Here is a 14,133-nt window from a genome sequence, read left to right on the forward strand (position 1 = left end):
TTACGCACGCAAGATTTCGCGTTGAAAAAGCACGTGGTGACATCTCGTAAATTTATTTCCAATCGACTGTAACAAGCAAAAAGAACTGTTTTCTTTTCTTTTTTGAAAGAAAACTTCTTCGTATAGGGACACAAATTTGGGACTTCTACCTCTTATAAGATAAGTTCCCCATTTCATTTGTTTAATTTCCTGTAATTCAATGTAATGTCTGAGTTAGGACCTATTCTCTGTTTACATTCTGTTAATAATCTTTCAATTTCTGTTTCAGCACCCACTTTGTTTTTGTTAATTTCTCAATATATCTCTTTAAAATTATTCAATTTTAGATAGGTATATATTTATATTTATTTGTTGCTTTATTTATATATATATATTTACTCAGCCTTTCAATCTTCCTAAATATATAGACATGAACATTAGAAAACTTTCGTAGCTGCAGATAGAGATATATATTTATTTGTTGCATGCCTCCTCTCTTTCATTTCTTTCTCTCTCTGTCTCTTCAGTTCTCTCCTTCACGCCTCTTGCTGTCTCTTCACTTCCCTCTGTCACCCCATCTTTCCTCTCTCAATCTAAATATATAGACGCGAACTTTCTCATCTCACTCTCTCTTCATATCTTCTCTCAGCTCTCGATCTCTCTGAATACATAGACACTTTCTTTCTTTCTCTATTTCTTCTCTACCCCCTATTACACTGTTAAATTTTAAATATAATTAGATAGATAAATAAATAAAATATCCCAAAAATGTCCAGAACCTGGAGGAGCATGGAATTGGCACTGTTCTTGAGAGCCTGGAGATGTGCTGGCGGAGACAATCCGAACAACATAATTACAGCTGCACTGAAGAGCAATGGTTACACAAGGACGTTAGCACAGATAGAGCGAAAGAAGCAGGAATTTATACGCTCCTATGCACTCATGAGATCCCACATCAGCACGCTTGATGCCATCTCTGACAACGAACAAAACAAAGATGACAAAGATGGAGGCACGGGTGCTGATGAAATATTCCACTCCCACTTTGTAGACACCCAGGACAACAAAGCAGATTTAAGTGAAAAACCTGCCCGGGTAGTAAACATAAGTGCAAGTGCCCCTACCAGCATCAAAAGTCAAAACCATGGAGATGAAAGAGCCAAAAAAGAAGTAAAAGAAAGAAAAACTAAAAGAAAAACAAAAGATGAAACAGCCAAAGACGGAAAAACTAAAACTCAAACAAAACCAGATGAAACAGCCAAGGATAGAAGCAAACCTGACTATCCATGTACCGAAAAGGATAGAAAGAGACAGCACACACGAATATGTAAATTCTACCTGAAAGGTGTCTGCTGCATGGAGAGGAAGGTGCAGGTTGCCGTTCTGCACACCAAAGACCCTGTCACATAAACATGAAACGGCAGAAACTAACTGTCAAAAGGAAAAGTTAGTTAGTTAGTTAATTTGGCTCAAAAGCAAATAGCAAGCCCATGTAGGGGGACATGGAGTTAAGTACAGGGTGGTGTTCATGTAAAGAGTTCAGGCCACTTGAGGTCAAGGGAGGCTTTGAACAAAGCAGTCGTCGGCATCTTCACCATCTCGTCTGGCAGCTTGTTCCACGGATCCGCAACCCGGACGGAGAAAGCTCCTCTCCTTCGATTGAGATGAAATCGTCGCAGGTAGAGCTTTTCGGAATGACCCCGCAGCCGACGCTCTGGAGCAGGAGTGAAGAACAGCTCTTTCGAGAGGTTACACTTTCCGCTTATGATGTTGTGGGCGAGAATGAGATCACCACGGCGGTGGCGTTTTTCAAGAGAATAAAGGTCGAGCGTCCTCAGCCTTTCTTCATAGGACAAATTTTTGAGACCATGAACCATGCGGGTAGCCAGCTTCAGGACTCTTTCGAGATGCTGTATGTCTTTGAGGAGATAAGGAGAAGAGGCTTGAATCCTGTACTCCAATATGGGTCTCACCAGCGTGACATAGAGTGGTAGGAATATGGCTGCTGTGAGCATTCCGAATGACCGTCGAATCAAGAACAGAATTCCGCGTGCTTTGTTGGCAGCATGGACGCACTGGGCCGAAGGCGAAAAGGAGGAATCCATCAAGATACCCAGGTCGTTTACCTGATCGGTCCTCTCCAGCAGCAGACGACCCGGCTCGAAATCAAGTTGAGTTGCAGGAGGAGAGCCAACAGGCAGATAACAGCACTTTGACACGTTCAGACACAGGTCCCATTCGTTAGACCACTTCCAAATTTGGTGGAGGCATCGACGAAGATCCTCTATATCACCACGAGGAGCGACCAGTTTGATATCGTCGGCAAATAGAAGGGTGTGTTGCGTGAGGTTGTCGAGCAAGTCATTTATGAAGACTAAGAACAATAAGGGCCCAAGCACTGAACCTTGAGGCACGCCACTGCTCGCACTGGAGACGTCGGACCGCGAACCATTAACTTGGACTTGGAAGGAACGATCTGAGAGGAAGGCACCAACCCACCGTACAATATCCGGATGGAAACTATATGCTTGAAGCTTGACAAGTAATAGGCGGTGGTTTACCGAATCAAAAGCTTTGGCAAAGTCCAATAAAACGATGTCAACAGCATCACTATCATCGAGGATGCATGTCTCCAATTCTTCCATTACCAGTAAGTTGGTCAAGCATGATCTCTTCGGCACGAAGCCGTGTTGGGAATCAGAGATAGAGGCTGTGTTTTGGAGGTGGAGCATCATACTTTTCTTAAGGATGGTTTCGAACATCTTGCTGATTATTGATGTAAGGGAAACCGGTCGGTAGTTAAGCGGGTCTTCGCGGTTCCCTTTCTTGAAAATTGGGCAGATTAACGCTGTTCTCCAGTCTGCAGGTATAACACCCGTCGCCAATGACATATTGAATAGACGTGTTAAGGGCTTGCAGATGACCGGAGGAAAGGACTACGCACCACCTGCCCCAAAACGGAAGTACGCAGATGTAGTGCGTGTTACAAACCATCAACATGTTATTGTAAGGGCAGCTGCTGAAGAAGAATCTTTTTTGTGCATGGCACAAAAGATTGTACAGCAGCTAACCTGGCTCCATCAAACTCAAACTCACAGATGGGACTATCCACAATACCGCTATAGCAAATAGACCCAAGGTGCACACCACTGGCAACAATGTACACATCACCTCGATGCTCCAACTGAACATCAGAGGACTGCTAACACTCAGTAACAGGACAAAAATCCCTTTCTTGAGAGACCTTGTTGCATGCAATCAAGCCTTATGCATAGAACTTACGGAAACACACCTGAAACCAGATATAGCAGATGCGGAAATACACATACCACAGTATGTTGTATTACGGACCAACAGAAAAGAAAGGAGTTATGGTGGAGTTGCTATGTACATCCGCAAGGACCTCACACCCCTGGTCCTTTTGTCATACTCAAATTCGGTGTGTGACACACTAATTGTACATATAAGGCAACTTGGTGTAGTTATATGTGCTACATATCGCCTTCCAGATGCTCCAAGCCATGTAGGCAAGTTTGAAGACTGCCTTACAAAAATAGAAATTCTAGTCACATTAGAACAACACATAAGTGTACTTCTTATGGGAGACTTCAATCTGCCCAATGTCAGATGGCACGAGGGCCTTTCTCTCCCAGGAATGACACGATGCGAATGAGGACAGGCGAGGTCCCTCCTGAACCTCATCAACACTCTATACATGGAGCAAGTAATACTCCAACCAACCAGAGCAGGTAACACACTGGATCTCTGTTTCACAAATAATATGGATCTCATCCATAATGTGAAAGTGACACCGACATTACTCTTGGATCACAACATGGTAGAGTTGACCATGTACGGGCCAAAGGAAAGCATGGAGATGCAGCCTACAAGAAACTCTCAGAATCTTTCCAGCTTGAACTTCCATAAGGCAAACTGGAAACAAATTGAGAAAGAGATCCTCAAACAAAACTGGCCTGAATGTCTCTCCTCGCCAGACATCGACATGAAATTTCAACAATTCATGTCTGTAATGCAAGCCATATGCTACACGTGTCCCAGAGAGAAAGGCCACTGTACACAAGAACAAAATACCCAGAGAGAGGAAAATTCTTATGAGACAGCGTAGAAAAGTTTCAAATCGCCTAAACAAACAAATTGAAAGCAGTGAAAAGTCCCACCTGAAAATAAAACTGCTGGAAATTGAAAAATGTAACTCTCCCATGAAAAAGAAAGAGCAGACAAAGAAGCCTGGGCTATAGACAACATAAAATCTAACCCCAGAGCTTTCTACAAGTTTGCCAAAAAAACAGCTATGGTGCTCTGTAGGAGATGGCTACCACTTGAAAAAGATGGTACACTCACAGGAAATCCAATGAGGATAAGTGTAATACTAAATGAGCAATTCAAAAGTATTTTCACTCCACCCCTAGGGCATTTTCAAGTCAGCAATACAACTGACTTCTTTACCACTGCAGATATAAAATCGGAGGCAGCGATGATTGATTATATCAATATAAAGGAAGACGATGTAATAAAGGCTATTGATGAAATGAAAACAAACTCAGCTACTGGCCTCGATGGATTCTCAGCAATCCTTCAAAAAGTATGTAAGAGAGTCCTAGCAACACCACTGCAGTTCCTCGTTCAGAGCTTCCTTGCAACTGGCAAACTTCCAAGAAAACTGAAGGAAGGTCAAATATGCCCTATTCATAAAGGAGGTAACAGAGCGGAGGCCAAGAACTACAGACCTATCTCTCTGACCTCACACATCAGCAAGGTCATGGAACAAATAGTCAGAAGGAAGAAGCTGCTTAACTCAGCTTCTACAACACTATGACTGGGTGCTGAAACAGCTGCTCAACCACTCAAATGTTGAAGTCATATATCTCGACTTTGCTTGTGAGCTGAAACTAGATAAATAAATAAAAAAAATATATATATATGTATATATATATATGCAGTAGGTAGGTGCGCATTGCCAACCAGCATCCCCTTTTGGCTATTCAATAACCATCCTGCTTTTCTACAATAGCCCACTAGATCTTCAAACCTCTGAAGGGGATGGTACTGCCCACTTTGGGAACAACTGCTATAGACTAAAGACCATACAATAATATAAATGTCATTAAACAAAAGTGGTGATGTGTTAATTCATGGGGATTTTCATATCACTAAGATTAATGCTAATGGATATAGCCAAGGTTATTTTAAATTTTTAGTGGCTTAGCCACTAAAGAGATTATTATCAGACTAGAGATCTGGCACAAAGGACAGGTGGCAGTGTTACATGGACTACATCTGGGCTTAAGCTGTCTTGTGACATATCATTGAGATGAAACAAATTTAAATATTTTTGTGTGAAACATACTCGACATTTAAATCAGTGAAATAATGAAAATCTGAAAAACTGTATAAATAGCAGTCTTACCTTTGCTTCATCAATACTGGTCCAAATGGAGCCATTCAATTTGGTCTACAACAGCCACATTAAATAGAAAATAAAAATCAATGATAACTCATGATAAAAAAAACAACTATTGTAAAAAAAAATAAAATATAATAAATAGTGATTTCTTCCCCTAAGCACAAAGCCAAATTTTGTACAGGAGAGCATACATTTGACTGAAATTCAAAATATTCTCTAAGATGTTAAATGAATACATAATGAATGGAATAATGGTAAAAATGGTTTCAATAGATTTCTTAGATGGCATTAATTTTACCTTCTGTCAGTCCTGTGTCAAAACACTTCCAACAATATGCTGGATTCACTCAACTTCTAGTACATAAAGAAACAGACATAATTTACTTACTTCAGGTAGTTTAGACCAGTTGAAAGACTTCAATGGCTGAGAAGAAGCTGGAGTATTTTTTTTCCGAGCGGTGGTTGTAGAGCTTTCAACTGAAGGATTTCTCTTTGAGGCTGAAATGTAAGAACATTGTAATGATATATTCTGTTAGTAGCTAACAATTTAAGTAGTTCTAGTATTGTTTCTTATGTATATTTTATTCAAACATAGATCAACCATTCTCAAGAAACTATCTCCAGCACACCAAAAAAAACCTAACTTCTATGCTTTTTATAATGAAAGAAGTCTTATTTTTATATTTTAGACAAGATTAATTTATTTATTTAATGAACTTGGATAAAAGAATCTCACTAGATCATTATATACATAAACAAATACTCAATATACACATCTCCCCAAAATGTTGATGAACATGGAATAAAAGCAACTGTGTAAAGCAGGCATGTCAAACATGCGGCCCATTGCAAGCGGCCTGCACAGATAGCGCATTGGTGTCATTGGATCTGGGTCGGATTACAGGCAGGAAGAAAGTTATACAATTACTTGGAGGCCCAGAGTTGCGAAATTTCCCATCAGTTGGCTAATCCACAGCTCCAGATGTGTCGTACCTCAAACATTACAGATGTTTGCGCATTCTCCACAGAAGTCCACTGGTTGTCATGCCACAAAATGTTGAAAAGATTTTATTTGTTGAGACAAGAAATAATTATGTTTTTGGAGGTGAAAAGTCAAAACACAGATGAAATAAAAGATGAGAGTTGGCTTCAGGATCAGACTTTTGCGGTGGACATTACTTCACAATTAACTGATCTCAATTTGAAATTACAAGGTAAAAACAAGCTCATCACTCAGTTGTATGGTGACATCAAGTGCTTCATTACAAAATTAAGCTTATGGAAGTCACAGTTGTCAAATGAAAATTTAGTAAATTTTCATAAGTGCAAAGAGCTGAAAAACAGTGCTAATACTGGATCTGTACTTAGCTTTGCCATATGATAATCACCTGAAATTGTTGTCAAAAGAATTTCAGGAAAGATTTTGTGATTTCTCCTCTTTTGAACATCCATTTGCATTATTCTCAGCACCATTCACCTTTGATGTTGCTAAGGCAGAAGAAAGCTTGCAGATGTAACTATTAGAATTGCAGTCAGATTCTTCACTCAGAGAAAAGTATTTTGAAGTGAAGATAACTGGTTTCTTATCATTCCTTCTTGAAAACTTTAAAAACTTCAGAAAGTTTACAGCAATGTTTGGTTCTATCTATGTGTATTAACAGTTATTTTCCTGCATGAAATCAACAAAAAATGAGCAAATAAGGCTGACTGATCAACACTTGTCATCTCTCATCAAACTGCACAGACATTTCAGTCAGACATACCAAAAATTGGTGTCAAGCCTCAAGACAAAACACTAAAAATGTTTGAATAATCATAAATAAAAGTTCATTTTCAACTTTTGTAATTTTTGTACAATGCATTTGTTGTTGTTGTTGCATTCATATCTATATTGCTGTTTAAAATTTCATCTTTTTCTTTTGTTAAACAATTTCATTAATTTGTGTTCTTGAATGTGGCAAAACCATAAAATATTTCTAAGTTTAAGTAAGAAAAATATTCTGCAATCATTTTTTATTAAATGACTTCAGTTATAATTGAAGCAAGTGTGGCCCTCATGACATGCCTGATGTAGAGATAAAACTACTATAAGGATATACCACTAAACTATTTCCTGGCCAGACAGGGAAAATGCAAGTGCATAGTCATTACTTTTGCGTGTGTGTGTGTGTGTGTGTGGGAGAATGTGTGTGTGCATACATGCACTCTCTCAATGTAATTGCACTGTCCAACCAGTTTGGCAGGAGCTGGCTGGATACTGAAATAAGTTTTCAACAACCTTTGAGAGAAAATGACAACAACCTATATCTGTAGAGAGATGTAGTTTCAGGACTCTGGTAATAATAGTTTTAATCAAGTTTTCATTTGCAGCTTCAATTAAATGATTATATGTTCTTTATTTCCATTTAGTATGGCACTGCATATTGCTTTGTCTTTGGATAGTTCAGCAGCATGTCTTTTTCTGAGAAGTTGCTAGCCTATTGCTCAACCCTTCTCCATTTTGGGAGAAAGGAATATTGTGAATGGGAGAGGGAGGGAGAGAGAGAGAGAGAGAGAGAGAGAGAGAGAGAGAGAGAGAGAGAGAGAACAGTGAACCACCTGTATTTATAGTCATTTTAAAGTAAGTAAAGAACACTCCAATCAAAAGGAAAGAATTTAATCCTTATATTCATCATTAAACATTTAATCCCTATATTCATCATTAAACATTCTGTTATGTGTGTTATTAACATCAACAAATGCATTTGAAATTTTTGCCTTTTAACCAAAACTTACTTTGAAAAATGGCTGCTAATAATTTTTTTAGTCATAACTTATTCACTGATTTAATTGATGATTAAATAGAAGATGATTCCAGAATGGTATATTGATTTCAGCATATTTGAGTAAATCTGTCTGGTTTTGATTTGTCCAATTTTTCAAATGATTCAGAAGCAATATTACTGGCAGGATGTTCAGATATTGTTTTTAATCTTTAAATTCAACTTTTGCAAGGGTTCTTAACCCAAAAATAACTTTAGGATTTGATGTGTAGCCTGCTGAATATTCTTTTGCAACTTTTCCCATTGAGTTTCATTAGTTCAATCACCCAACAAATTTTTGATAACAAAAAGAAGCATCAACTTTATTCCTACATGTTTTGATGAAACCCATGTATGTTGTTTCTGATGGGAGTAAGAAACTCACAATAAATAAAATAATATCCAGGAATAGATATGAGCAACTTAATTTTTTTCCACATGAACAACTGTACACAAAAACCCAATACATGTTTATTTATTAATTATTGATCACTACTAACACTAATGAACATTATACATTTAAACAAGTTGATGTACAGTTTTTATATAATTGACTGTTATGAACATTTAAACTTGTCAACATTGAAACTTTTAAACATCTTTTTCTAATTCATAATTCTAAATTTTTACCATTGATAAACAAAAAATATTGTTGAAACTAGTTTGATATATATGTAAATAAATTTATTTAAAAACAGTTATGAGTTTTTCAAACTTAGGTGCATTTTCAACAACAAAAGTGCCTATATTTTTTCCTGCATGGGGCTGCCAATGTTAAGGTGGTGTGTTTGGGTTGTTGGCAGCCAGTGGCTTGAAGTTCACCAAGAGGGCATACCTTTGGTTGCAGCAAGATGGTTCATATTTCCTGTTAATAGGTATTGCAGGTTGGTGGAGAATGTGCAGTCCTTCATGGAGGCTGAGCTAGCAACTGTGGGTGCTGAGTGAGTAGGATGGAGCCCTGTCAATAACAGCCCAATTCATGTTGGGCATTTCATTCTGAAGGTCACAGAGGAAATGAGACAAAGAAGTAGAATTCTTTCTATTCCTGCACCTAAGCAAGTAAATATGCAGTATGTACCTTTCCTTGAAATCATTAGCTATCATGCATGTGGAGTACCTTGTGATGCTATTGGATGTTGTAAGGGTGGCTCTGTAGACTACAGCCCTTGAGAGGCAGGATTCTCCTCGAGGGCAGCTGGTAGGTTTTTGGAGTTGGAGTTTGTGCAGGTGCATGTTTGCATCTGTTGTAGCAGGAGGATCTAACCTTAATGTTATATGAGTTGACAAGCTTATAGTACCATAAGCTTTTCAACCCACATACTGTGTGGGTTTGAATGTGCCTCAAGCATATTTGCACTGGTAACACATCTGTATGTATACACATTGCTGTTGTAGCAATATTGTTTTCTTCATTGCTATCTTCACTGTTTGAGAAAAATATTAAGAATGATCTCGTTTGAGATTACAAACATCTTTGGCTAGTTTAACCTTGTTGTGTCCACTGTTCTGATTGGTTAGCATCTAAGCGCGGTCTGTCTCTCTACTTACTTTGCGCCAGTGTGTAAACTGACCAATCACGGCTTTCGGATAGGACTTTTCATTTGAGCCATCTTAACTCTTTAAATAGGCTGATCATATCACGATTCAACGTCTTTCAGCTTAAGACCTTTTAAGGTCTTGGTCGGAGACCACACAGAGCTTACTCAACCATGTTCCAGTTCAAAAGGCAGACGACAGCCAAGCCAACCATACTATGAAGACGCTATTGTAAACCAGCGACAGACAGAACGTCATCACCAACATCGTCTGCATCTACGAAGATTTCAACTTGTACACAAGATAAATACAGATTCAACTCATGCTGTTAGTGTGAAAATCTCACCACGGAAAAACAGTTGCAGTATATATATCTGAAAGAATATCTATATCAAGAGAAAAATATGCACAACAAGTGACTCAACTAATCTCAGCTCTGAGACTCAAATCTCGTACAGAACTCATTATCGGGTACTACATGAACTGGTAAAATAACTTCATTTTAACTTAAAATGTTGAGACTTCTCTCATGCTCTGTTGTATTTGCATAAACCTTATTTCTGTACTTCTGTCGCACACACGAACACACAGACACATATTATAAGCATGCATTCAAGACACAACACTACGCTAATAATCACAAATCACTTTGTACACTGTGAATAAAATCTATCTTCTCTTTATAAAAGTAGAACGGTTTTTGGAGTCCTTATTTCATATACTTTGGCACTGTTTATAAACATGTATTATGGCTTATATAACATTATATTATATTATATAACATTATGATATTTTATGTTGGGATGCGGCCATGTGCTGTTGTACAAGAGGAGAAATAGGTCACCGAAACCCCTCACGTACGGTCGTATTCTAACACTGTAATCCTGTAGTTTATGTATGACAAGTTGCTGAATAGTATGACCAGTCACTGAATGATGATGAGAACATCATAAGAGGAACCTCTCTCTCATGTCAGTTCACCATGTCTGCCTTCCTGGTCTCCATTGCTTAAGAGGAGATAATCACTCCAAAATACATACATCCAACAATCTGGTTAGGTAATGCTCTGAACTGATATAGTAAACTTACACCTATCTCTCTACAGCAAGAAATATTTTCCATGATAAAATATAGTGAATGGCTATCTTACGGATTCAAATATGCTTCAGGTATACTTGAACTGGTAACAAGTTTGTATTTCACTGCTTATCATTGTTACCCCATGTGTATATGTATCTATTTATCTACCTACCTATATGTATATATATATATATATATATATATATATATATATACTCCGAGTTGTTGATTTGAATGTTAAGAACATTAAGCTATTAGAATTTATCTTCTGACTCTCTTTACTCTTTTACTTGTTTCAGTCATTTGACTGTGGCCATGCTGGAGCACCACCTTTAATCGAGCAACTCGACCCCAGGACTTATTCTTTGTAAGCCCAATACTTATTCTATCGGCCTCTTTTTGCCGAACCGCTAAGTGACGGGGACGTAAACACACTGAGCCCAACAGATAAGATGATAAAGAACTGGGATCTCTTGTACAAAAAGACTTAGCCTCCACAGCAACATTGAGTTCTGGAAGTGCTATATTTTGGGTTCTCTACCCATTACAGTGACTTGCTACCCTCATGCACTATGTATATCTGTTTCTCCTCCCTTTCTCTTGTCCTTCTCCCACCAGCAACTGTATCAGCTTGGCTACTTGCTGCCCCCATTCTTCTGCATCCCTCTATCATCCCCAGCTCATAACTCTTTGAGAGAAAAATTGGGTATAAGCGGCATCAGATGTAGTGTGCAAGAGAGAAGACTGCATTGATATGGTCATGTAATGCATTTGAATGAGGACAGCTGTGTAAAGAAGTGCTGATCTCTAACTGTAGAGAGAACATGTGGAAGGGGTAGACCCAGGGAGACATGGGATGAAGTGGTGAGAAAGGATATACAGATGTTGGGACTCTGTGAGTCCCAATGTCTGTAGATTCTTTTTACAGGGAACCAAGACTCCTTGCAGTTTGCTGTGCTTGAAAAGAATGCCAAGAAAAGTAAAAACATGGTTGTTCTAGCATTCAGGCAAAAAACTCCAAAAAAACAGAAGAAAACATAAAAAACAAAAGAGAATCACTCAAAAAGTTTGATTAACTATAATTATCCTTGCAGCTTGAAGACAAAAACCTCCCTGACATCAGATAATCCAAATTTTGAAGAAATGGAGATATTACAGTGGATCTTGTCTTTAAAACGAAGTGGTTAAGGCAATGAGCACTTCAATCATGTTGGATCTCAGCAGCAAAGCAGATTCACCACTGCTACACAGACTACCTATGTGAGGTGTTTCCCAATCAGTGTCACTATTTCCCCTCTATTGATCACTTCTAAGTCTAGCCAAAAGAGGTAAATATGTTTCACTGATGAGATCTAACAGAACTGAAACATATCCATTGCTTTCACTTGTAGGTTTTAAACATCAGATCTACTAAACAATCTACTCCGAACTGCATTGTCTATATTCCCTAAAAGTTTGAATTTAGTTGCAATTTTGAAAACCTGTTTTAGATTTTTAACATTAGATGAAGTTTTGTTTTCTAATTCTACAGATTATCTCAGTTAATTGAAGTTTTTCAACATCATATTACATATGAGAGATTCTATCCTATGTGTAGAATAACCTTAGGTATATTCAGCCCTAGTGTTAATATTCATAATTTGAACTACTAGAAGTTGACTTTAATATTAGTTACAACCATTGGTGATGATATTGAGAGTATACAAGAGGGTACCCAAAAATAACTGAAAATGTCCTGTGGGACAAGCCCATTGTAGTTCAGGCTTCTGCTGCTAGCAGCCACTTGATGTGACCCCCAGGCATCAGTCTGCTGACTGGCAGTATGACATACAAAGTCGTGCTGCCACGTGGTGTGTCTTTGTTTTGCAGTGCTTTTCCCCTGTTCCTTAACTTTTGCAATGGCTGAAATGAAGGAACAGTATGCTTCTGTGAAATTCTGTTTTCTGCTGGGGAAAATAGGGGCTAAAACAGTTGTCATGCTTCAAAAAGCTTACAAAGCTGCTGTCATAAGCAAAACACAAGTTTATGAGAGTGGTTTCCATACTTTAGGAATGGTTACTTGTTGCTTGAAAACCAACCTTATTCAGGAAGACCATTGACATTCGGAATGAATGAAAACGTCATGAAAATTCATGAATTGATCTTGGAGGACCGTTACTGAACAATTGACAAACTTGTTGATATGACTGGTATGTCCTGGAGCTCCTGCCAAGGAATTTTGAGCAAGGAATTGCAAATGAAAAAAGTTGCAGCAAAATTTGTGTCTCTCTTGCTCACGGAAGATCAAAAGCAGTCATGACAGAATGCATGTCGTGAACTGAAAGAACAGTTGGAAGTTGATCTGGACCTTCTTTCAAAGGTCATCACCGGTGATGGAAGCTGGTGCTATGGAATTTGCAGATGTGGGAGAGGTGAAGAAAAGAACAATGGAGGCATCACTTTACAAGAGTTCCAGGATTGCTTCAAATAGTGGAAAACGTGTCTGGACTGATGCATTCCTTCAAATGGAGAATACTTTGGAGGGGATAAAAGTGTAAACATGTAAAACTAAGTGAAGAAAATAATATTGTAAAATTCTAGTTTCTTTTTAGTACCCATCTCGTAAATAACAAGTCAAGTTTAACCCTTTAGTGTTCAGATTATTCTATCAAACATAATGCTTATTGATTCCCATTGATTTGAATTAATCATGCATTATCTCATATCTTCAAGATCTTGATGGTGTAATTACTTAATGTAGAATAACATTGTAGGGTAGGTGTGAGAGCCTGGATCTGGTCAGTTTGAACATAAAACAGATTAAATATTTTGGCCGGATATGGCCGGTTTAAATACTAAAGGGTTAAATGCTTTACAATAAATAGTTGTGTAGTTCACTATTTGAAATTCAAACCATGCAGGGTTGATATTTATCAGCTCTTAGTGTTGATAACATTAATCAGTTATGTTGACTCAGCAATACTAGTTAAAAGATATTATTCAGTACAAACCCATTGGTGGTGGTGGAGGTGGTGGACCTCCTACTGGAGGTGGGGGCGGTGGTGGAGGTGGTGGTAAAGATGGTCCATTTTGAGCATTTAGATGATTCTTGGAAACATTTTGAGGCAAAGATAGAGGAATGGTACGATTTGTGATAAGATTGCTGTTTGATTTGAAGCCTAATGAAGCAGATGAAAAGTCCATTTTTGCATCATCAGGTAAGCTTCCTGTTGAGACCATATATTGCAATTTCTTCTTTTCGGCACATTCATTCTCCAACTAATAGCAAAAAATAGAAGAGAGAAATGAAAATGAATTAAAAATATAATATTT

At 38.1% G+C, this 14,133-nt stretch overlaps 1 protein-coding gene across 3 annotated transcripts in view; it reads right to left on the reverse strand.

Moving 5' to 3' along the window:
• Window positions 1-14,133, reverse strand: part of LOC115209251 (disheveled-associated activator of morphogenesis 1) — a 153,372-nt gene that overhangs the window by 23,157 nt on the left and 116,082 nt on the right. For all 3 annotated transcript variants that reach the window (XM_029777542.2, XM_029777541.2, XM_036501611.1), the window contains 3 exons: window positions 13,812-14,079; window positions 5,793-5,902; window positions 5,408-5,452 (listed from right to left, as the gene is read on the reverse strand). In XM_029777542.2, coding sequence (XP_029633402.1) covers window positions 5,408-5,452; window positions 5,793-5,902; window positions 13,812-14,079 — 423 coding nt within the window. The remainder of the gene's footprint in view (window positions 1-5,407; window positions 5,453-5,792; window positions 5,903-13,811; window positions 14,080-14,133) is intronic.

This window comes from Octopus sinensis, linkage group LG3 (genome assembly GCF_006345805.1).
Source record: "Octopus sinensis linkage group LG3, ASM634580v1, whole genome shotgun sequence".
NCBI classification, from domain to species: Eukaryota; Metazoa; Mollusca; class Cephalopoda; order Octopoda; family Octopodidae; genus Octopus; species Octopus sinensis.